At 53.5% G+C, this 22,517-nt stretch overlaps 8 protein-coding genes across 8 annotated transcripts; 5 read left to right on the top strand and 3 right to left on the bottom strand.

Moving 5' to 3' along the window:
- Window positions 1–2,829: 2,829 nt before the first annotated feature.
- On the top strand, window positions 2,830–3,228 carry CMQ_7250 (dolichyl-phosphate mannosyltransferase polypeptide 3; the record flags this gene model as incomplete). The annotated part of the gene is made up of 3 exons (XM_014314255.1): window positions 2,830–2,877; window positions 2,939–3,007; window positions 3,067–3,228. 3 exons carry the CDS (start codon window positions 2,830–2,832, stop codon window positions 3,226–3,228), a joined length of 279 nt encoding a protein of 92 aa, XP_014169730.1.
- Window positions 3,229–3,664: 436 nt separating this feature from the next.
- CMQ_7659 (uncharacterized protein) lies at window positions 3,665–5,881 on the bottom strand (the record flags this gene model as incomplete). The annotated part of the gene is made up of 2 exons (XM_014314664.1): window positions 3,665–3,801; window positions 3,862–5,881. 2 exons carry the CDS (start codon window positions 5,879–5,881, stop codon window positions 3,665–3,667), a joined length of 2,157 nt encoding a protein of 718 aa, XP_014170139.1.
- Window positions 5,882–6,238: 357 nt separating this feature from the next.
- Window positions 6,239–7,081, top strand: CMQ_7467 (uncharacterized protein; the record flags this gene model as incomplete). The annotated part of the gene is made up of 1 exon (XM_014314472.1): window positions 6,239–7,081. The coding sequence occupies one exon, from the start codon at window positions 6,239–6,241 to the stop codon at window positions 7,079–7,081; it is 843 nt and encodes a 280-aa protein (XP_014169947.1).
- Window positions 7,082–7,395: 314 nt separating this feature from the next.
- On the bottom strand, window positions 7,396–8,337 carry CMQ_7628 (xanthine-guanine phosphoribosyl transferase; the record flags this gene model as incomplete). Its single annotated transcript, XM_014314633.1, has 3 exons — window positions 7,396–7,566; window positions 7,639–8,061; window positions 8,305–8,337. The coding sequence occupies 3 exons, from the start codon at window positions 8,335–8,337 to the stop codon at window positions 7,396–7,398; spliced, it is 627 nt and encodes a 208-aa protein (XP_014170108.1).
- Window positions 8,338–9,696: 1,359 nt separating this feature from the next.
- CMQ_7517 (short chain dehydrogenase reductase) lies at window positions 9,697–10,686 on the top strand (the record flags this gene model as incomplete). Its single annotated transcript, XM_014314522.1, has 1 exon — window positions 9,697–10,686. The coding sequence occupies one exon, from the start codon at window positions 9,697–9,699 to the stop codon at window positions 10,684–10,686; it is 990 nt and encodes a 329-aa protein (XP_014169997.1).
- Window positions 10,687–11,441: 755 nt separating this feature from the next.
- On the bottom strand, window positions 11,442–11,919 carry CMQ_7739 (glycoprotein; the record flags this gene model as incomplete). The annotated part of the gene is made up of 2 exons (XM_014314744.1): window positions 11,442–11,748; window positions 11,810–11,919. The coding sequence occupies 2 exons, from the start codon at window positions 11,917–11,919 to the stop codon at window positions 11,442–11,444; spliced, it is 417 nt and encodes a 138-aa protein (XP_014170219.1).
- Window positions 11,920–14,502: 2,583 nt separating this feature from the next.
- CMQ_7541 (uncharacterized protein) lies at window positions 14,503–15,626 on the top strand (the record flags this gene model as incomplete). The annotated part of the gene is made up of 3 exons (XM_014314546.1): window positions 14,503–14,539; window positions 14,596–15,023; window positions 15,090–15,626. The coding sequence occupies 3 exons, from the start codon at window positions 14,503–14,505 to the stop codon at window positions 15,624–15,626; spliced, it is 1,002 nt and encodes a 333-aa protein (XP_014170021.1).
- Window positions 15,627–20,370: 4,744 nt separating this feature from the next.
- Window positions 20,371–21,893, top strand: CMQ_7451 (hydroxyindole O-methyltransferase; the record flags this gene model as incomplete). Its single annotated transcript, XM_014314456.1, has 5 exons — window positions 20,371–20,595; window positions 20,652–20,778; window positions 20,853–20,976; window positions 21,053–21,510; window positions 21,571–21,893. 5 exons carry the CDS (start codon window positions 20,371–20,373, stop codon window positions 21,891–21,893), a joined length of 1,257 nt encoding a protein of 418 aa, XP_014169931.1.
- Window positions 21,894–22,517: the final 624 nt, after the last annotated feature.

Raw genomic sequence — 22,517 nt, 5'->3', positions numbered from 1 at the left:
GAGCTCGTTGTTTCGCTGGTAGTTTTCTAGAGGCGATCTAGAGCCCGTTCTTTTTTTCCCTGTCTAGAGCGGCGAGTAACCAATCAGGGAGTTGTGGATACCCCATGCGGATCCACCCTGTCCGGCCTTTTCCATACCAGGCCTAGGGTGGATACAGCATACTGTTGCTGGGTGGGTGGGCCGTTACAGGGGCGTCATGTCCTCTGCGGCCGAAAAATTGCAGGGATGCGCTGTAAACCGTGTGTGCACGCTGATTGCTCGGCCTACTGGTCGTGGTACGGAAGCCCATTAAAAAAAACGGGGCTCGCTCGCTCTTTCAAACAAACACGAAGACGCGAAGCTGGGCCTGAACACGATCGCGATTTCGATCTGGGTTTCTCTGGTTTTGCTCTTCATTTTCCCTTCTGGGCATTATTGATGCCCAAATGGGCTTTCTGTTTAAAACCTTTGTACTGCAGCAGTATGACGCGTTGCCAAGATAACCTTTTGGTTCTCGTGCTCTTAATCCCTCTTAAGCCAGGACGAGAGTCCCAGACACTTGGAATGTAGGATATCTTATCTCGCTCGTAGAAACAAGGATGCTGCATTGCGTGCTTTGGCTCCTGTTGAATCCTGCTCCTGTGCCGTGTCGCATTTTCAGCCAATCTCCCGCCGAACTCGGAAGAATGTGCCTTGACATGTAAGATACTGCGTGTTGCATACTACGACTTATGTGAATTCTGTCCCGACGTGTGGATAGGCGCTCCGCAGCCTCGACCGTCCTATCTTCGACCGCCAGCTTCCCTCGACGTTCCTGATTGTTTCCACTGTTTCCAGCCTGCCATTTACAAGTAACGCCAGGTCCCAACTGCCTCTTTTCCGAATACGAGAGAGGGACAGCTCTTTGGCCATTACCAGGGCTTAATGGTTGCAATGGGTGTATTGGTGCCCAATTCTATCACTTTGGTCAGTCATATCTCAAAACTTCTCACGAGTACAGCAGGCCCGTGACGAGTCCTACCGCCTTTTGGCTATTTTGATCCCCCCCTGCCGCTCAACCCCCACTGGCTCTGCATGTTTTTTTTTTTTGACTTCTTTCTCCCTCTCTTCTCCCGGTCGCAGTGGCGATATGCGCCCTGAACGGGTCTATCCATGTCCTTGGTTACCTGTCAATATGCCTCCACTCACTACTCTACAACGTAGGTCCATTCCGACTCTACACGTACGTCGTACGACGTATGTAAGGGGCTCACAAATTCAGGCCCCCCTCCCCCATTACCACCACCGCTTGTTGCCTATCTTCACGCCTCTTCTCTTTCTCGCATGGCCCATAAAAACTGGGCGAGGCACTTAGATTCTGTCGTATGCGCTAGTACGAGTACGGCGCGACCTTCGCCATAAACCTCGCCTTTAACTAAACCGTTCCTAGTTCACCCGCTGCCTGACAGTTAATACAAGACGGAACAAGATGGAAGCAAAGGGCCAGGCTGCATGCATTTTGCGCAGAGACAGGCAATTTGCGCTTCCTTGGGCGTGACGAATTGTTTTATGGGGTTGCAAGAAATCTTTTCCTTGCTCTCAGCCCCTCAAATCTCCCGGGTTTTTATCGTTTTACGGACACAAACTACGTGACTCGCATCTTTCCCCTTTCAACGGTCGATGGATCAGTAAGATACCATAGTGTACTAAAGCATGCAAGCTCCCAAAAACCGACCGGCCAGCTGCAGTTATCGCTTTCAAGACTAGGTTCGCGAGCCCGAAGGGCGTATGTAGCCGCCGACATATGAAATGCCAAGTCCGTGCGGGTAAGCGCTTGGAGGCCGAAAAGGTCCATCGAAGGCCCGCCGGCGCCTGTGAGCAATTGCTGTGAGCACTTACCGTGGAGTAAATCCGCAGAGGCCCGGAGGGTACTGCTACGGCCGGACCATGTGCCAAAGGGCTCCATTGCGATAGCTAAATCTATCTGACGTCAGATAGTCCACTCCCTTCCTCGACTTCCGCCCTCTCGCGCATCGTCATCTAGACACATTAAGCATCCGCTGGCATGCGATTGAAGAAGCGGACTAGTCGATGATGATGATTTTTAACCCGGACTAAGATACTGGTTCTGATCCACATCCCCTCAGTAATGACAGAGATGAGGCGATTAGCATGTCGCGTGCCTGATGGACCTGCGATGTTGAGGTATACGGAGCACATGCTCATCGATCCCTACTCCGTAAAAGGCTTTCCAAGGGTCTCGAGCTATGACCTCACCATGCAGTGCGTTGGGGCATTGAGACAAGCGGCTAGCTTCGGGCTCCTCGTGCTGCGAAAATCTGCCATCGATCTGGCCTAGCAGTTGCAGCAACATGACGATGATGCTGTGTGGCTTACTGAGAACAGCCTCTACCGCTCCATATGGCAGTGTAAATATCGTGGCATTTCTGGCATAGAGATAATGGTGGATTATGTTTCTGCAATACACCTTTTCAAGTCAGCAAATCTGCAGCTTACGCGGGTGGGCCGGCAATATGGCCCGTGCGCAACCTGGAAGTCCTTTGTATCTCTGCAAGCTAGTCCAGATCTGGAGATGGAGCTTTGCCCTGTTAGGTTTCTTGCAATCTGGCAAACTACAGTAATCCAAAGGGATCGCGACTTTTCTGGCCAGCCTCAGACCGCGTCGCAGCTAGTCCAAACGTATCTTACCACGCTACCTCCGCCTGTCTCCTGCCTGTCTCTTTCACCAGGCGCGCTTGCACACTCGCTTCTCTGCATTCTCCGTTCTTCCTTTCCCCAGTTGACCGCAGCCGAGCTGTTGCCAGAGACCTCATTGACGTGTCTGACCCCCATTCGAGCTACGCGACCAAAATGACCCGTGCCGTCCAGACCATCTCCGTGGCCTTACTGGCCACGTCTGTACGTGGGCCGATTGGATGGACGCTGCAGACCGTGGATGCCAATGCTGACTGTTGACCAGGTGTACCTTTCGCTGTATCTGCAGCTGATCCCTCTTCCTCTCATCGTCCAGGAGGAAATCGTGCCTGTGGTAGGTCTCCGGACATTTGCCCCTCCCCGGTGCCTCCGCCACCCCCGCTGACAGTTCAGATTCCCTTCTGGTTTATTGTTTCCCTCGGCGCTTTCCTCCTCGGCCGCCTTGGCTGGGGCATCGTCTCGTTCAACGACTGCCCCGACGCGTACCAGGAGATCCTGTCCGAGATCGACTTGGCAAAGGTCGACCTGCGCAAGGCAGGCGTTACCGTGGATTGATTAATATACGAATAGCACGCATTCGCTCCAAAATAGAGGGAGATGGGAATCTAGGACGGTGGCACAAAATCAAGAAAGACCTTATTACGCAGAAGTTGCATCAACCTGCAAAAGACCTGCCTGCAGACAACCGAGCTGGTGGTCTTCAATACAAGAAAAAACGTGAACAGGCCATGCCTACATGTGTCATTGAACAGGTATGTTGCGTTCAGAATGATGCTTGAATCTGACCATGGCTGGCGACGCTCGGGGCCTCCCAATTATGCACAACAGCATTCCACACCCATCGTCTCCTTCCTTGTTTGCTTTCTCCCATCAAATGAGAATTAATACGACCCGGTACTCTTGGAGATGCATCGAACGCCCCCCCATGCGCGCCTAAATAACCCAAACCAACGCCCAAACCTTGCCAATCGAACGGGGGTATCGTTACCGCTCATACACTATCATCATCGCCTGCTAGCAGAGCCACAATTGTCTTCACGGCCGTTTCCGGGTCCTCGCTTCCATGGACAAGCTGGTCGAACAGCTTCGGCAGGCCGGCCAGACGGCCTCTGTCGTCTGCTTTGTGCCCTGTGATTCGCGACATGTTAGTTTTGTGATTGTAGCAGATGATGCAGTGGCTATACGTACACTTCCCCGGCACGCCCAAGAGCAGGCCCAAGTCGCTTTGGGCTTCACCAGTCCAGTCAAAGTCAATGCGCCACTGTATGCGGACGGTGGGTGTAGCATCGTGTCCCTGGCCATTTTGGGGCAGTGGTATGTCTACATCCATAGCTGTTCGGCCCAGATGAGCGTGAAGCTCAGTAGCTGAAAATGTAGAGCTTTTCTGCGGCACATCGCCACCAAGCTCGTCGTCATCGTCAGTATCGCTGTCGTCCCGTCGCCTGTTGTTATACCTTCGCTTCTTGCGTGCGCGGAGGGCCTGAATTGCATTGTGGAGGGCCTCCTTGTCGCGAACCAGCTGGTCCAGAGCACACCATAGCTTAGCTCGGCGGACGGCTACCCGCACCCACTCGCCCATGGCCCACGTTAGCACAGTGACGTTGCGAACCAGTGCACTGCCGGCATCTTTCTGGTGGCAGAGAGCAATGCGGTCGATAAAGGGCCGCAGCTCAGGAGCTGCTGTCGGGTCGATTTTCGGCACGCGGAGCTCTGCTATGCGCAGAGACTTAGTGTTGACGATCATCTCTATACGAGCCAGGAAGACGTCGGGTGGAGATATGGACGTGGCAGTGATGCAGTGCTTTTGCAAGAGGGGTGCATCCGGTTCTGCAGGCGGCAGCACGATCACCTCGGAACGGAAGGAGAGGGAGCTAAACGCCTGTAGATATGGTAGCTCTTCGGCAGCCGTCATGGGTATGGGGTGGTGAGAGATGGGTGGGTTCTCCTCGGCAGTCCCTTCTGTCTGCGGCTGGCCAAATGTGAAGAGTTTGGTCAGTTGCGTCAAAGGCTGGCCAAAGGGCAGAAAGGCAATCGGGTTCGTGGCCGCCTGCAGCCAGTCCGCCGTCGGGTCTGGCGCTTCCTTCTCTGGCGGCAGCACATGGCGACGAAGAAAGCTGACAATGTCTCGGTGATTTTGGGGCGAAGAAGGCTCGAGTCCGAGCACCGTGGCGCTATGTATTCTCTCGTTCTCCGCCGCCACGAACGACAGGTCGGCCTCGAGCTGAGCGATCTCGGCCAGCAGCGAGGCCTTCTCGGCCAGCAGCTCCGCGTCCGGCTGCATAGGCTTTATGCCACGTGCGACATGACCGCTACGCAGTCGTCGTGGGCTGTGCCTGCCAGAGCTCTCCGTGTTGGCTGGCCGTTCCTTGGTCCGCTTGGCGGCGTCTTTCAGCCGTGCCCCTGCTTCTGCTTCTGCAAGCGCTGTTGCCTTGAGGGGCGTCTGCTTCAGCGGCGAGCCGCTGCTCGCCCTGCCCTTCTTGTCGCGGCCCTTTCTCCTTCCCGGGTGTTTGGTGGGCGTGCTGTTGTGGATGCCACTGGGTGGCGTAGCCATTTCGGGGTCTGGGCGTTCTGGCGTCGGCGGCAGCTCCGGCTCGGGCGGCTCATCACCGCCGCGAAACAAGTCCAGCCCCGATCGCCGCCTGTCGAGGGCTATGAGCGGCTGTAGAACATCCTCGCTGCGCTGTGGATCGGGGGGTGGAAGCGGGCGCGGAATTGGCTTCACGGGCGACCGTCGGGGCGGCTCCGACAACGTGCTGCCAAATCTCCGCGTCGGCGACCGTGCCGGCGACCGTATAGGCGAGCGAGCAAGTGGTCGTATGTTCTGTTCGCTCTGCGCCATGCGGATTTCACCGATGTCCCCAACGGCTCCGTTTTTCCTAGCTCCCCTTTGCGCGTCCGAGTCTGTTTCGGCGTGGCTGGATGGAGGAGGCGCTGCAGAAACGACGGTTGGGCCCCCCCTTCGGCCGTTAGCCTCGCTGCGTGCCATCGGTTGCCGCCGGTCGAAAGCGTCCTGGTTGTGTCTGGCGAGACTGGCCTTGGTGGGAGACGCGAACGATGGGGGCCGGGATGGCGACACAGACGGTCGTGGAGGATCGGGCGGGGTGGCGGAAGCAGCCGTGTTCACATCGTACATGAGACTGTCATTTCCAGAGGCACGGTCGGAGAGTCTCGGAGACGTCCTCCGCCGCTTTTTTGGCGGGGAGTCCATGGTGCTTGCTGCCGGTGGCCGTTGTTCACTGCTTGGCGATCGTGCAGAGTCGTTGGCGGATTTGGTCGGCCCAAAAAGGCAAGCCACAGCTGGCAAAAACACGTACCCCGTTGTGGTAACACGCGACGCGTGCTGAAACGTCATGTGATCGCTTCCAGTCCCATCGTCCGAAGTGTGGCGAAAAGTCGGACTGGGGCGCAGCAAGTTCTTGCATGATGACGTAATACACGTGGGTTTAAAATCGGCCGCATTACGGAGTCCAAAGGATCGCAACCGAGAGTAGCCGTAACCGAGTCAATGCAGTCGCTATAACGCATGGAGAAGAGGTGCATGGCGCGGTGTGCAGCGCAACTGAAAATGAGCAGGATTTTGCCAACATCGCGGGCTGCGGCTCGGCGGTTTCCATTACAGGCGTCCAACCGGTGGCAACCACCACCTTCAGTGGCCCTGCTCTCGACGTCACAACCATTGTGCGATAAGATCCGCCAGGCACACCCGCGGGGCGCCTACTACGACCTCCTCCTCACCAGTCCTCCGCCGTACGCTGCTGTCAAGAGTGAAGAGCCTCCTACCACGGCAAAGTCAGCTCCTGCAACTCCAAAGACGCCGGTGCCCGTCTCAGCGTCCTCCTCGTCTTCCACGCCAACGAAGCCCGAAACTGTTTCAGAGCGTGCTCGCATTGTGTTTGGCTCGCGACTCGCAGGCCCGGCCGAGCGTGCCGAACGGCTGGCCCGGATCCGCGACCGCAGCCAGATGATTGCGGGCGTGCTGGTACCGCCGCAACCTGAGGAGCCGGAAAACTGCTGCATGAGCGGCTGTGTCGACTGTGTCTGGGACCGGTACCGGGACGAGATAGAGGGCTGGGCACAAGCGAGTGCGGAGGCCAGCCGAAGACTGCAGGCGCAAGAGAGTGGAGTTGCGGCCAGTGTGGGCACAGGAACGTCGCCTGCAGGCGTTGCTACCACGCAGGGACGTACGCCCCAACCGGGCGCCGTGAGCATGGATGATGACGGTGGCGGATCCAACACCAACTGGGACCTCGGGCCGCCGACCGTATCAACACCGGTGTCAAGCAAGGGCGACAAGGACTTCTGGGACGACGAGCTGTACAAGGGCCTACCGGTGGGGATCCGGGAATTCATGAAGCAGGAGAAGCGCCTGAAGCTGAAACACATACGAGAGGGCACGCTCGGCGGTTGAATGGGTGGTAGACCGGATAGACCACGAGGACGGATCGGCATTCTGGATAAGCGGGATGATACCATGAGAAGCCGGTGGCTCTAGATATATTAGACACAGCATACATTTTCAAGGCAACGTGAACTGGCTCTGTGATCATATATGTGTGTACATGCGAAGAGGCGGTCTCGGTTCGGCTCCTCTGCGTCTATGAAAAGCTGCGTAACGTGGCAATAACAGAAAACAGGACGAAACAAACAATACTGAAAACCCACCCGACGCCTGTGAAAAGGGATGTATCGCTTCCTAGTCTTCTGTTCTCTCCTGGTGTCGCTCTAGTTCTGGCCGTTGGTCAGCTGCTTCCGGGCCGCCGCGTCGTGAGCCTCAATGTCTGTTGCCTCCCACGGGTAGCAGATCCAGACGTCACCAACGGTGCGGGCAGCAATGTAGTGGCCCGAGTCCATCATCTCCTTGGGGAGGGCACCCTTCTTTGCCTTATCCTTATTCTGAAAGGGAGAGGGGAGTGTCAGCCCAGATGATCTGAAAGGTGATACAATACAGGGAAAGAGGACACGCACATGGAGGACAAAGATGCTGAATTCGGTCTTGGCGGCGTTGGGACCAATTGCGAGCCGGGCTGTCTCGACGTCCTTCTCGAGCTCCTTGACGGCGTACTCGAGCGTGGTGCGGGTGTCGTCGACCTCGTCCACGATCAGGATGCGCTTGCCGACCAGATTGCTCATGGAGCCGAGGCTAGACAGGTCGAGCCACTGGGTGCGGGTGACCTTGGTGCCAGGCTCCTCGGCGACGTCGTCAGTCGGCAGGCTTTCGTAGAGCGACAGGCCGATGGCTTGGATCGGGATGTTGGGCGAGCCGGGCTTCTTGAGAAACGAGCGCAGGATTCGTGCCGGCACGTAGCCACCACCGCCAATGGCGATCATGAGCTGCGGCTGGAACCGCTCCAGGATCGGGCCTGCAGCCTCCTGGCAGAGCTGGTGCACCTGTATGCGGAGAAAGGAGGCCAAGGGTCAGCAACATCAGAAGGGTGGGCACTTCTTTGACGGCCAGACACAGCGCAGAAGAGAGAGAGAGGTGCCCTGCAAGCGCTAGCGGCTGCAGCAGCCCTGTGCTGTGTTCCGTGCACTGTGTGCCGTGCGAGACCAACAGCGGCAGGTGTCGTGGCACGCGCAATGCACGACACCTGTGGTGGTGCCATGGCCCGGGTTCGAGTTTTTGTATCTTACCTCATTGTAAGTGACGTAAATTTTCTCCACCATCTTGGCGGCTTTTCTGTGTGTGCGTGTAATAGGCGGGGCAAAGAAAGACGGGGAAGGGACAAGCGATTTGTGCTGTGCACGGCGGTCCTGGGCACAAGCAAGAGCTTATCGAGGGTGGTAAAGAGGCAAAGTTCAGCGAGTTTAGAACGAGTATCGCGACGCGGCCTTTTTAACCTTTTGGGGCCAGTCTTACTCGAGCAGGGCAAAAGAAAAACCTAGGCGGCAGAAAAAAAAAAGTTTCTGCGCCTTCCTCGTCCACTAACCCCCACCACGAAGATCAAAAACTTAAGTGGGCCCGGCGCGAACTAGCAGCACCTGCGAGTCGCTTTTCTTACCGCACAGCCCTTCTATAGCTTAGAGGCATGCTTTTCCTTAATTTGTCGAGGGCGGTCCATCTGGCCCGCACCGGAGTTGGCCGGACTTCATAATCCGAGGTCTCACTGTGACAGCAGACTGTGCCCATTACGACGACTCACTATGTACAGGGTGCAGCAGCCAGTCCAATTATGTGGCTTATACACTAAATGCAGATTACTCACGTGCGGGCGATCAGCAGAAGGGCATCCTCATCAGCGAACAAGGCCAACTTGTGCGGCTCGGCCAATGCCGAAATTTGCATTGCAAGCGCCGGCCTTCTAATATACACTATATGCACTATATACACTATTAGAGCAGGCTACTCGTACGTTACTGGCCCGCAAGCATATCTTGCAGTGGGGGTGCAATGCACGGAGCCTGTGGGGAATCAGGCTGAACAGAGCCAAGCCGGGCTCCAGCGAGTCGAAAGTTGCCGTCCGTTTCAGGAAGGCTCGTCATGCTCGTCATTCTTTGTGGGGGCTTCGAATGCCACCTCAATGCGTGGAATAGACAGGTCATTGGGTGGAAACCTTTTTGCGGCAAAGAAAGTCCCGTACTCGTCTATGAGGCTGCATGAATTAGTGAAGTGAATGTGCCAGTGCGCGCTGAACTACATGGTAAAAGCATTGGGCTGAGTCGTGTCTCAAATCACGCCCGAGGCGCCACTGTTCGTGCGTGGTTTGCTATGGGAGGGGTTAGGTGTTTTTTGCACAAGAAATTGCCTTGCTGATGATTGCCTTGAGGCGAAAGGAAAGTGCAAAGCGCTCCAGGCACCATTACGGAGTGGACTTCTTGTCTAAAAGTAGGATACGACTTTCCAGATTTCAATGAACTCAGCTTTATTCGTCACGTGTACTCCGTACCCGTAAGTCGAAGCTCCTTAAAATGGCATTTGAAACTTTCGTCATTCTTCCTCGCAATCAATGTTCTGCCCTCACGTAGACAACTTTGGCATCTTCAAACTCTCTCTGACTACGTGATCTCTCTACTACCTCGTCGACCATGGTCTCCGACAAAGTGATTCAGGCTTCCAACTCGCTCATCAGCGATACCTCAGTCCCACATGTCGCCGTCTTCATCGGCGGCTTGTCCGGCATCGGAAAGTCTACGGTCCGTGCCTTGATTGCCACGGGCACGAGCATGCGAATCTACCTCGTCGGACGCAACAGTGCTGCAAAGCGAGTGGCAACCTTCATTAAGGAACTGAATGCCATCAACCGAAAGGCAGAAGTTGTCTGGACTGACAGTGAGGTCGCACTCCTCGCGGAGACGAAAAGAATCTGCGAAGTCATCAAAGACAAGGAATCCAGCATCGGCCTGCTGTTCTTTGGCACGGGATATGATCTGCTCAGCTCATACCCGGAAAAGAGCGAGGTCTCGGAGGTCACCCAGAGTCTGGAGTACTTCCAACGGATGCTGTTCCTTCTCCATCTTCTGCCCCTCCTTCGCAAAGCAGAGAGCGCCAGGGTTATCAGCATTCTGGGCGGCAGACCAGGGGCGTCGAAGATCGGCGATGCACCGTTGATCATGTATAAGGGATTGGGCAACTTCAAAGCCATGTTTCGATACTCGGCCATCCACATGACAATGCTAGAGAAGATGGCCGTCGAAGATCCTGCTGTGACCTTCGTTCACTCTTGGCCCGGGTGGGTCCGTACAGAACATACCAGACGAAACATGGACTCGGAGCCATTCGTATATCGGATCCTCCGACTGATCTTCCACTTCATCGTGGGCCTGTTTTCGGTGTGTGCAAAGACGAGCGGGCAGCGACATCTGTTTATCAGCACGAGCGCTGCGTTCGGCGGCCACGGTGTGCCGTGGTTTGGTAAGCCGGGCGTGAACTCGCTGGGAAAGCAGGAGAATGGACTGTTTCTCGTCAATCACCAATGCAACTGCGCTCTGATTGCGAATGCTTTGGATCTGCTTCGAGAGAAGGCACAGAATGCAATTTGGGCTCATACCCAGGAAGTTCTTGAGCCATACATGTAAGCGAGAAAGTAGGTTTTCTTTTTTTTTGACGTTAGCATGGACATAACGTCTGCATGCGGCCGTATCTATTTATTATGGCTATGGCAAGCGACAGGTCATCCATAGATAATCCGATTTTACGATGTGGGACATTGCTCGGTTCGATGAAGCATGTTGCAGCTCACTTCGAAAACCGCTGGGAGGTGGTAGAAGACCGTACAGAGTATATATATATCTCCCTTACAAAGTGCATTTAACGAGAGGAATTCAGAAAAGCCTTGTTATATATGGACGCACCGAAAAAGAGAAAAACCCAAATGAGTAACACTTTCCGTATTCAAATGAACGTAGCGGCATGACAAGTAACTTGGCTTTAACTTCCATTACCACGCAGCAGAAAGAGCTCATACATTAGAGGTGAAGCGAGAACCTGAAGAGGGATTATTGACAATTGCCGGTTGTCATGCATCTCGCCCAGGACGCTCTAATTTAAGCTGTACGCTGATGGAACAAAGCTCTATTTCTGGGGGGACCCAGGTGTCTACAAAATGAATGGCATCCAGTACAGACCCGTTTACTTCACGCCTGTGCTAAGACAGCTTTTATATTTTTGCGATAATTTCAATTTTGCCTTCTAAACGAACATTATAAGGCGGATCGCAGTCTTTGAGGGACCCAAAATCACGAGAACCTTACCAAGTTAATCTATCTAAGAGTCAAGCCATGCCATTCGTCAAAAGGGGTCAAGATGACACCCTACATCTAAGAGGAGGCATTTAATCGCTGAGAGTGAAGCTGGTAGGGCCGTTGTAGCTCTCAACGTTGGCAACCTTGTCGTTCGTGGTAGTAATCTGGGACAGGGGAATAAGGTGCGTGGCCACCTGGTTGCTCGCGGGGGAAACCATCTGGGTCACGGCGAGGGTCAGGCCGGCGGTGTGGTCGCGGGTGACGGTGAAGGTGCGGTAAGAGTTGTTGCATTTGCCGTCCGTAATGGCGGGGAGGGTGTTGGAAGAGACAGCCGAGGCGGAGCAGATGTTCGCGACTGTCTCGCCGGCATTCATCTGCATCACATTGAAGGAGTACCTAAGGAAAGTTTGTAAGAATAAGGAACGGAAGAATGATGCGTGGTTATCGTGATACTTACTTGCATTCGACGCTGTGCGGGACGCAAGCGGCGGCAAAGTTTGTGACTTGGAACACGGCGTCAGCCGAAACGACGGCGGCAGCGAAGAGGGCGGTGGCGAAGAACTGCATCTTGAAGGTTGGTTGGGACTGGTAGAGTCGTTTGAAAGTGAAGAGTTGGAAGGTACTGGTGATTCTGGAGATTGTAGAGGTGATGGGCTGAAGTAAATCTTTTGGCAAGAGAAGACATCAAAGGACTTTATATACTCGAGCTCGAGAGAGAATGCTATGTCTGACTACCATTGCTAAGCTTTTTTTGCGGGTAGGTTAGCCCGTGTATTGTGTCGATCTTGATTTAGGTGGATCTCGTGTTGGGCAGGTGTTGTGGGGAAGACCAACCGCTCTTCTCGTATTGACCAAGTTCCGGACTAGATTGACTCCTCAGTATGTCGTGGTGATCTCACCGCTAGAGACTCCGTCTCTCTCCCACAAGAGTTGGGCGGTGAAAGACCAGATTGTTTCAGAACAATGGATTAAAGATGTCACGACTCAGGACGGCAAACATGCCACGTATTTCGTAGTTCAGACAAGCATACAAGGAAGTGCGCCGTACGAGAAAAAACTGCTTATGTCTATTACCTGATGTTTCTGATCGTAGACTCTGGCGACTGGTACGCCATGCGCACGACAATTGTCCTGTATCTACGATACTTGCCTGATTCTCAAGGTCCTGTACGAATGGGTAAGGGGTCAGAGCTGCATGATGTGGATCAGCCGAAGCAGAGGCCGGCTGTGAGGTGCCGGACCGGGGAGCGATGTTTTGAGACAAGCAAAGGCTACATACCCTTTCTTTGTTTCCAGCAACGATTGCCGACGTCCCGGCCTTACCGACAGGGCCCTATTTACCGACAACTCGTAGTGTGGGGACGAGGTTCTGTGGATAACTAGCCTTGGAAGGAAAAGTATACGGAGTACGGAGTACGGAGTACGAACTTGCCCAAACTATCATCAGTAGAGTGGAGCTGCCAGGTACATTTATGGACGATCGCCAGTAGATCCCTTTTTTGTCCCACAGGGACTACTACGTATGTTTGGCTCAACAAAAAACATACGGAGTGCGGTAAAGTACGAGCTATATCCCTGCTTGCACGGATTATATTCTGGGGATCTACTATGTAATTTCACACAAGGGATCCTACAGGGGAGGCACGAGGATCGAGTATGCGAAAGACTGGTCTTCTCTGAATACGGCCCTGTTTCGCATACGGAGTATACTCCTCTCCATGAAAATGAAAGGTCGTGACAAGAGCGTCCAGCTGCTCACACCGCTACTGCCCAGTGACATTCTTCCATCACAACAAACTTGCGGTGGAGACTGGCCAGCGAACGTACGTCGTAAAGGAGTTGGGCTTGAGTGCAGACTGTGGGAGGGTCGAGCGTACGCGTACAATTTAATGCTAACGCAGTGCTGCTTGATGACATTACTCTACTTGCCCGTGACGAATTGTTATACATGCTGTGGTACTCCGTAGGCTGTTGTCAAACTGAGGACGTCGTATCGGATAATTAAAAATTCCCAAGAACATACGGTTACGAGTAAGGTCTTTGGAAAGTCCCGCTCCAAAGACGATGCCAAAACCCATAACCGAGCTCTGGCCCAAAGACGTCGTACTATGAAAATCATGAGATATGACAGTGGGGGTTGGCGGGGTTGCAAAATTTCTCGACAGACATCCGGATGCCTCGATATCAATGGACAGAGTGACTTCGGCCTCGGTAATTCGAGATTAAGTTCCTCAACTTGCCACCTCATCATCATGCCTTTTGAAGCGAGCAGAGCTTATCGCCGTCGTGGGTACCACGGCCAATCTTGGAAATTTGCCACCGTCGATGCTGATGGACGTTGGGGCTTCTCAAGACGGACGGCCGATGTTCTCAAGGCATGATAGTTCTGCAGCGGCGCGACGGGCCGTGGCGCTGAGCATTGCGAGACAGACCAGTGTGAGACAACGTCAGCCAGACACATCCGACTTACCACTCCTTCGGACAAAAATGCGTTTGAGGAAAAACGCGCAATCCAGGAGGGTTCCCTGCCCCGAAATGCAGCTTGACAAGCCGTACGAACGCGGATGTTGCAGGACGTGGTGCAGTATGTCTGAGAGACCAAGGTAAAGTATGATTTCTGGGTGGGCGACGTGCACGACGTGAAGCTGGTGGCGCACGTGACGCGGACGATTCTGGCGGGCAGCGCACACGGTAGCGCAAAGGGCGGTAGCGTCACGGGACCACATCAGTGGCGGTGGACGTGGCGGTGCACTTGGCCACCGGAAATGTCAGCGAGCGTATGGCGCGCATCTTGATGGCTGGGCCGAGGCTCAGTGGCCAAGAAGGGTGTGAAATGGTGCATTGGCATTTTCGAGACGATGCCGCATTTCTCAGGACCACGTCTGCACCTGTGGCTGTGCGCGGAAGTTCCCCAGTGCCAGTTCCGGGAACACAGTTATACGCTGGTCTTGGCATCAGCAACTAGCTCAGTGATGATGCAGACAGGTCGTTGGGCCGCCTCTATCGCTGCTGTTTCTGTCCAGGAAAGCGTTGCCCGTCTCATTTGGGGTTCATCTTGATATTGCGAGCGTTGCAATCCTCCATCTACAATGTGGGATTCTGCTTCTATCGTTATATTTTCTGTACTCTCACGAAAAAGTACACTGAGAAATGGCGCAATTATCTGGGTTGTCGATGTTGGTCCGAGGTACGAAGACAACTGAACCCAACAGTATCGTGCGGAAGCTGACTTGTGTATTCCAGCCACGGCCATCGTCATCGGCGCCACGGCCGTCGCGGCAGCGGATGTTGACGGGTCCCCGGATACCCTAGCCAAGCGCTACTACGGCCCCTTTGGCAGTGGCAGCTATCCATCTAGTAGCGGAGGAGACAGTAGCGGTAACGGCGACAGTGACAGCTTCTTCGGGAGCAGCAACGGCTTCCCAGGCATTTCTGGCTCCACACTCGAAAAGGCCATACATTACCGCACAGTCCACGGCATCCTGGCATCTCTGGCTATCGTTGTGCTCATGCCCGTAGGCGCCATTCTGATGCGCATTATCCCGGGTCGCTTCGCCATCTGGATCCACGCTATCGCTCAGGTGCTCGCCTACCTGCTCTTTGTTGCTGGTGCCGCCCTCGGCCTCTATCTCGTCAATACTGTCCGGTTTCCCTTTTCGGGAGGCAGTCTGGTGCGTGGTCTCCCCCTTTGTCTCTGCTGTGTATCTCTGTTCCGGTTGCTGACAGTGTCGCTGCAGCTCAGCCTGTCGTCTACGAACGCGCACCCGATCATGGGTATCGTCACGCTCGTCTTACTCTTCTTTCAACCCATTTTGGGCTTTGTCCACCATGCGCGCTTTAAGAAACTTGGCCGCCGCACTGTCTGGTCGTATCTGCACCTCTGGAACGGCCGCATCGGCATCTCTCTTGGCATCGTCACCGGCGGGCTCGGCCTGCGCCTGGCCCATGCCTCGCGCTCCGCCAAGACCGCCTACATCATCGTTGCCGCCATCGTATGGTTTTTCTGGTTCGTCGTCGCCGTCCTCAGCGAGTTCCGTCGCGGCCGCCGGAGCCGACGTGGTGGTCCCACTGCTGGCGTCACTGTCTCGCCGCGACCGTCGTCCCGTCGCCGCGATAGACGTGTCAGTCGGGATGGATACTATGGCCACAGTTCCGACGGCAGTCCCGTGATGTCTGCGGTGGAGCCGTCCCACAGCAGCCGCATCCACCGTCACCACTCTCCCAAGGCCAGCGAGTCACGGAGCCGAGGGTCCAGTGCTCGTCGGTACGTCTGAGAAAGACCAAAGGCTGGAGGACGGCGTGACTGGCTAGTTCCGGCATCAAACTCGAAGCTCATCTGTCGCCTTATCAAGGGGTTCAATTGGACTACCTGCTGATGTTATCTGCTCAAGCAGCATAGCAAAGACCTCGACGTGACCGAGGAGAGCTGTGTAGTAGGACTCACCTATAGCTACTGTACGGAGTATCCTCGCTCAGGGACATACCACAAAGTTGACGCGCATCAAGTTGTGCCTGTATTGTACTTTGGGCTTCTTGTCACATTAAGGGTCGCGCCCAGAGTTCCGAGGCGTAAGAGAACAATCTTGAACCATGAACAGTGTATCTCGTCCTGTTTTGGCCAAGAATCTGCTCGTACGGAATGTTTCTCTGCCTGTTCTAGTATCGTAACGCCGAGTCCCGGAAGCGAAGCACGCCATTGCCTCTGCTCTCGATCATCCAACAGCGTCTGCACAACCTGTTCGGCATACTGCGAAATGAAACCATTTTTTCCGAATATTAGTCGTGTCATCGCCTCGTAGCAGGCTCGACAGACACTGTAGGGTCTGGCCGTATTACAGATTTGCTCTTCCTCAACTTTTTGTGAATGATATCCAGCAGCTGCAAGAATTGTGCGTGTACGAAGTACTACTTCGTTAGATACTATGTAAGATACTTCATAGAATGCCAAGGCAACGTTGAAGACAAGCTGGGTACTCCGTATGGAGCTGGACAATTCAACCATACGGAGTTCAATCCGCTGCCCCACCTGAACATTGCTGACCAGCCCTGGAAGCATCAAATAGCATTCGTCGTACGCGGGCTCTGCGCTGCTGTAGGTTAGAAGGCTGAAAAACTACTCCGTTTTCGTCGTAGTCAGTCACTATGTCCACTTATGACCCCTGTTGTGATCATGTCGAATGACCTACTCCGTACGACGTACGGAGTAGGCCGAAGTGGTTAGAGTGTGCACGATTGTGCCGTGTACTCGTTATGGAGATGTACATATACTGTGTGGCGCAAGGCGCTATTTAGTATGGGCTTCATGCAGGTCGGCATAATTCGGAAGTACCTAACCACAACAATACTTGCTCACTGGGCACCCATAATTTGACAAATCACAGGTTAGCGGGGTATACTCCGCGTTCTCCGTGGTTGAGTTACAACCCTGGCTTGTCACGATACGTCGTATGTGGCCCAGTACTCCGCAACTACCTTCGGGGATGTGTACAGAGTATCTCGTTTTGCAGTCTACCTCTGAGCTATACCAACGCGCATAAAATACTCTACGTGCCCTGCGACGTAGTGTGGCGCAATCTCTTTACTCGTAGGCCTACCTTGAACAAAACCCGGGCTTGCCAGATATGTACGGAGTAACTATACAGCTAATGCTTCATGTAATCCTGCCCGTCTGAAGGTGATAAGGAGCGCCTATATCTGCTACGAAACTCATAGGTAGAACTACTCCGTACGTACGGAGCAGGCTAGAGGAGACCCGCTCTTTACAAAGGATACCGGCTGTTTAGATTGAACTTTTGAAATAAGCATACAAGAAAACACCAGTCATTTCGTAGACAGACGTATCAAGACAGACAATTCGGTGCATTAAGGTGTTGGCTTTCCAATCGAACATTAAAAGACCATAAGAGGTGCGATCGCATACCCAAGGCCTATGCCTATTCTACAGTGTTTCTTTTGCACGTCGATGCCACTCGCAAATGTATCGTATAATAGATTTGTCTAGGAACACAGCTTCCTTATTCTCGCCGCACAGAAATGAAAAACATAGCTCGTGCTTTGTTACAAGAACAAAAAAATCGACGAGACATATGGAGTTTCCCAGTTTGTCTGGCAGGCAAGAAACCTCGAGGCTGGAGTTTTTGGGTATGTTTTTTTTTGTAAACCTCAATAGCAGCTGCAAACCCCACTCCTCGACCCAACCAGTAATAGGACAATACTCCATAAATGAGAGAGAGACTTGCAACTTCCAATTGGTATACTGTCTAGACTTCTCTGTGCCATGTTTTCAATCCGTATATGTCACCAGTGGTGCTTTCTGACTGTGAATAGGAAATCGTCACCACATCTGTACGTACAATGCTGTGGTCTGGCATCTCCGTATGGCCACCGGCGTTAGGCTTGTCCCGATTGCTCTGTTCTTGCGCTGAGCGCAAAATCGTCTCTTCGCTTCCGTCTTTGTCTAAAAAGGTGAGGCCCAGTGGATCCCGGGGCTTGTGGCGGGTACTTGCTAGCTCGATGTCGGAGGTGCCGACACGGCCGTTTGTACGTGATGTGCCATAGTTTTTGTATTGCTTGTGGTCGTCGGAGCTTCCAAAGAAGCTGGAGCCAAGGACACGGTCGGCTAAGGGTTGTAATATTGGAATGCAAGATGCAATGATAATGGTATTGCCTTCGATACTGGCTATGTGTCAGCGATTTGGATGCTTGAATGTTCTGGGACCGAGACATAATGTCCATACCACGTCCACATGAGAAGGTCAGACGTATCGAAGGAGAAGTCAGGGCTCGCGAGACTGGGAAGTCGGGTAGTTTTGTAGATAGAAACAACAGTGGCACTGGCATTGAAGGTTAGTAATTGTTGGTTTGTAAAGGGCAACATTGGCATTGGAAGGTTACTCACACAGATCCGATCCCTAGAGCTACTATGAGCATGATCTTCTTCTTCAGCTTCATTTGTAGCTTGTAGAGGACAACACCAGGATACACGGCCAGGTATAAATCAGTCGTCGCAGATAGAACTAATCCAGAACCATGTCAATCCATAGAAGACCACCAGCAGAGGCAGTACACAAGTATATACCATACCTCCAGCGAACATGGCGAAGCGAACGAGCACCCACTGGCTCCAGCACGTTTTGTTGGCGATTGAAAAGTCCCACTGTGCTCTGCTTGGCGTGCACTGGCCGAACAGAAGGCCGATGCAGATGAATAGGCTGGTCATAGTCAGGCCGGCCAGAAACCAGAGAAAGATGAGATGACGGCGGCTGGGGGCCAGAAGGCGTGTCAACAGCGATACGACTGCTAGCTTGGGTATGCCAAAAGACATGACGCCCGGGCAGAACCCAACCATTGTCCAGAAGATAGCACCGGATTTCTCGCCGGAGCTGAGGGTATCAAAATGTTGACCTTGACCTGAGTGTACGGCCAATATACCAAATGTGACAGAAAGCCATCCGAAGACCTGATAGGTGAGAGAAGGCCCATGTCGGCATATGTCAGACGTCTATGTCTTACCGGAAAAGTATATAGGACGGGGCAAAAGAACAAATGTCCCATACCGTAGATAGAAAAACCAACCAGTCATCCATCTGCAAGTGGCCCAGAATACGTCCACGTGTATACAGCCGGGCCAGACAGAGCAGCGTAGAGATGCTAGTGACTGTGCAGATCACTGCAATAATCGTAGGCCCCTTGTCTTCTGTCGACGACATTCTTGCCGACACGCAATCGAGCTGACTTCAGGAAGCAAGGCAAGGCAAGACAGAATATCGAGGACTTGCGAGACTTGGAACTACAATAATGGCATTGCAGAGTAGGAACCGAGAGAAGGAGAAGGTCACCGCCCCCGTCTCAAGGTAGCTTGAAATCCTCCTGCATCTAGACAGGGTATGGCATAATACGGACAACATTCTAAAGCGGTACTGTGCCGTGAACAGGGAAATGTTCACGAGTGGGCCATCAATGAGAGAAATTTACCTCGGAATGCTCCGGGAATTCAATGCGACAGGAAGCAACACGGTACCGTCTTCCGTAGTTTATGGTACAAAGATAAACAGTGATCATATGCAGTACAAAGGAGCAAGGCAACGAAGTATGCATGTGATAAGAACATGACATTTAGTATGTATGATCCTACTTACGTTTGATGGTTCGATCATACTACAGCGCCAGTGTGCAATGGTGCATTACAAAAGGGTACGAGCAAGAGCCATCTGTGCTTATACTCTCATTTCTTGGAGAGCTTGGTTCGGTCTCCGCTGAAGTATACGGTTGACAGGCCAAATACTGGCAGGCTACTTGGCCAAAAGAAGCACGCGTAGACTACGACGTGTTCCCAAATGAGGATGGCTCCATCCTGTTATGCTTGTATTGATATTAATCGACTATCGCCGGGACTCGTGTATGCAACCAAGACAGAAAGCGCTTAGGGCTCCACTAAGTTGGTAGTTCGTCCAGTCGGATGTTCCGCCATGCAAAAGAGGTCATTTCCCGATCCACACTACATACAACGTAACGGGCCATGAAACCGACTGCCCCCGGATCCGAGAGCTCCAATAAGGCACACTCATATCCCACAGGGAGGATACGAGTCCTGCTTATATGAGCGCCGGCGACTGAAGCAGACGGGCGTTGACTAAAACAGGAAAGTGGCCACGGGAATAAGAGCCCACATTAGCCTGGTATATGTCGTTTTCTTTCAGACACGGCCGAGAGGTTATCGGAGGCGCATATCGTTACATCTCCATTCTACTCCGTACCAGTAGCATGCACTGCGGCGGAGCACGTCGACGATGGGATATCTGTTGTAGCAAGAGTCGTACCACACCGCCAGAAAACAGGACGTGGTGTGGTCCTGTTCCTCTTGGCTTCAATGGCCTACGTACCAAAGTCTGTTTCTCCCAAAAGTACAAGAACTCCACCTGGCGGCCTTTTTGAAAGGACGCAAGCCTTTCTCTTCACAGCAGAGGCCACATAGATTTTGTAAAGTCTACCTACTACCTGATCAGCAAATAACACATCATGGGCTCTGTTCAGCCAGCAAAGGGGGGTGTCGATGTCTCGATCGCTCTGGCTCCCTGCAACATAGACGTCGTTCCGAAGCTGATAGAAGAAATTTCGCGGCGGACTGCCTCGGCAACTTCTGGGGATGAGGCCGCTCGCCTGGAGCTGGCTGAGAAGGCCCGATCGCTTGTCAGGGCCCTTGAGACACCGCGAGAGACGATGATCAAGCATTGCTGGGCTCAGGTGCGCATAATTCGGGGCTCACCTGAAAGGGTTCGCCATGCTGACAAGCCGGAAAGCCTACGGTCTTCACAGCTATAACGTTCGGGGTCGATATCGGCCTCTTCAAGTTGCTGGCAGAAAGTGACGACGTGCACAACGCCTACGACCTGGCAGAAACGCTCGGTGTCGATCCCCCTCTCCTCTGTATGCATTGGACTCCTATTGCTCCATATTGTGATACGCAAGCTGACCGGGGTCGGTCTTCCCCTTTTTCTAAGGCCGACTCCTACGCCATCTCGGCACGATGGGATACCTCACGGAAGTAGGTCCCGACCAGTATCTGGCTACCAATTTTGCAAAGTCTCTCAGCATCCCCATCATCAGCGACGGATACCCCTGCATGTAAGATTGCGCTCTTCCGACAATGATCTAGCCCTTCGTCCGACCCCTAAAGCAGCTGACAACCTGGTAATCTTAGTGGTGGCGGGCTGTCCCAGTGCATCTTCCGTTTCAACGAGTTCGCAAAGCACAACGGCTACAAGACGCCCACAGACGTGTCTAAAGGCGCGCTGCAGTACGCCTACGCCACAGAGAATAACTTTTTTGAGCATCTACATAGCCATCCGCCCTACGGCATACAGTTCAACAACCACATGGGTGGCTACCGTCAAGGCCGTCCTTCATGGATGGATGACGGCTTCTATCCGGTCAAGGAGCGTCTTGTAGACGGAGCTGACACCAGTCCCGAGGCCGCGTTTATCGTGGATATTGGTGGGAGCCTGGGCCACGACATTCGGGAACTACACCGCAAGAATGGCAGCCTTCCTGGACGTCTTATTCTCCAAGATCTGCCTGTTGTGATTGGTCAGATTACGGATTTGGATTCCCGGATTGAGAGGATGGAGCACGACTTTCACCTGGAGCAGCCCGTGAAAGGTAGGTTGTGTCGTATTTCACAGTAGTATTTGCAGACACTAACGATATGCTTCAATACAGGTGCCCGTGCTTATTACATGCACTCGGTCCTGCACGACTGGCCTGATGAGGTTTGCGGGAAGATCCTGGGTCGCATCAAGGAGGCGATGAAGCCGGGCTACAGCCGGCTCCTAGTCAATGAGAATGTGATACCGCCTGTGAAGGCGTCATGGGAGGCGACAGCACTTGATATCATGATGCTGACACTTTTGAGCTCGCGCGAGCGGACGGAGGCTGATTGGCACCACGTTCTCGAAGATATTGGTGGGCTGAAAATCACCAAGATTTGGACGGCAGCCAATGGAGTGGAGAGCATCATCGAATGCGAGCGGCCGAGTGCATAGAGTAGGGCGGATTTGTAGCCGATTATGCATTACCATTTGACCAAAGTTATGACCATGTGCTTACGAAGATGCGTTGAGCTACTGCAAATATGGACACCTGCAGGAGGTCCGTTGGGTTGGAGCGAGCCACGGTCCGAGCCTAAGAGGCGCCAAAGTGTCACTTCACAGGATTGGAGGGTGCATACGAACATCAAGGTACATAAATAAGTAGAGAGGAGGCGCCACGCAAAGTTGACCAGATTTCTGCCGAAGCGGTGAGCTTCGGGATTACTGTTGCTCTCAACTTTTCAGCCCTAGCTTCCACTTTAGTCTCAGATGTCAGCTGTCTTCGCTGAAACCCGATCTTCGGTCATCATGTCAAATCCCGATCCGGTTAGCGTGCGGTCGGCCGGTCCGCTGACTCACGTGGCGATAACGGAACGGCGGATGAAAGAACGGCCGGGACAAAAAAGGACGGCCGATATGGGCAATTTGCCAGTCCCCAGCTGTCATAGCTTCTGCTCAGCACTTACGCGCGCGACCAGGACGTTGCACGGCTTACCGAATGAGACCACTACACGCCTACAGCTTGTGACAGCCGTCCTCACTCTCGGACCCGATCTTTCCCCCCATCGTCTTCGGAAA

Source organism: Grosmannia clavigera (genome assembly GCF_000143105.1).
Source record: "Grosmannia clavigera kw1407 unplaced genomic scaffold GCSC_173, whole genome shotgun sequence".
In the NCBI taxonomy this organism is placed as follows: Eukaryota; Fungi; Ascomycota; class Sordariomycetes; order Ophiostomatales; family Ophiostomataceae; genus Leptographium; species Leptographium clavigerum.
The sequence above is the reverse complement of the archived record's forward strand: the minus strand, read 5'-3'. Positions and strand labels throughout refer to the sequence as shown.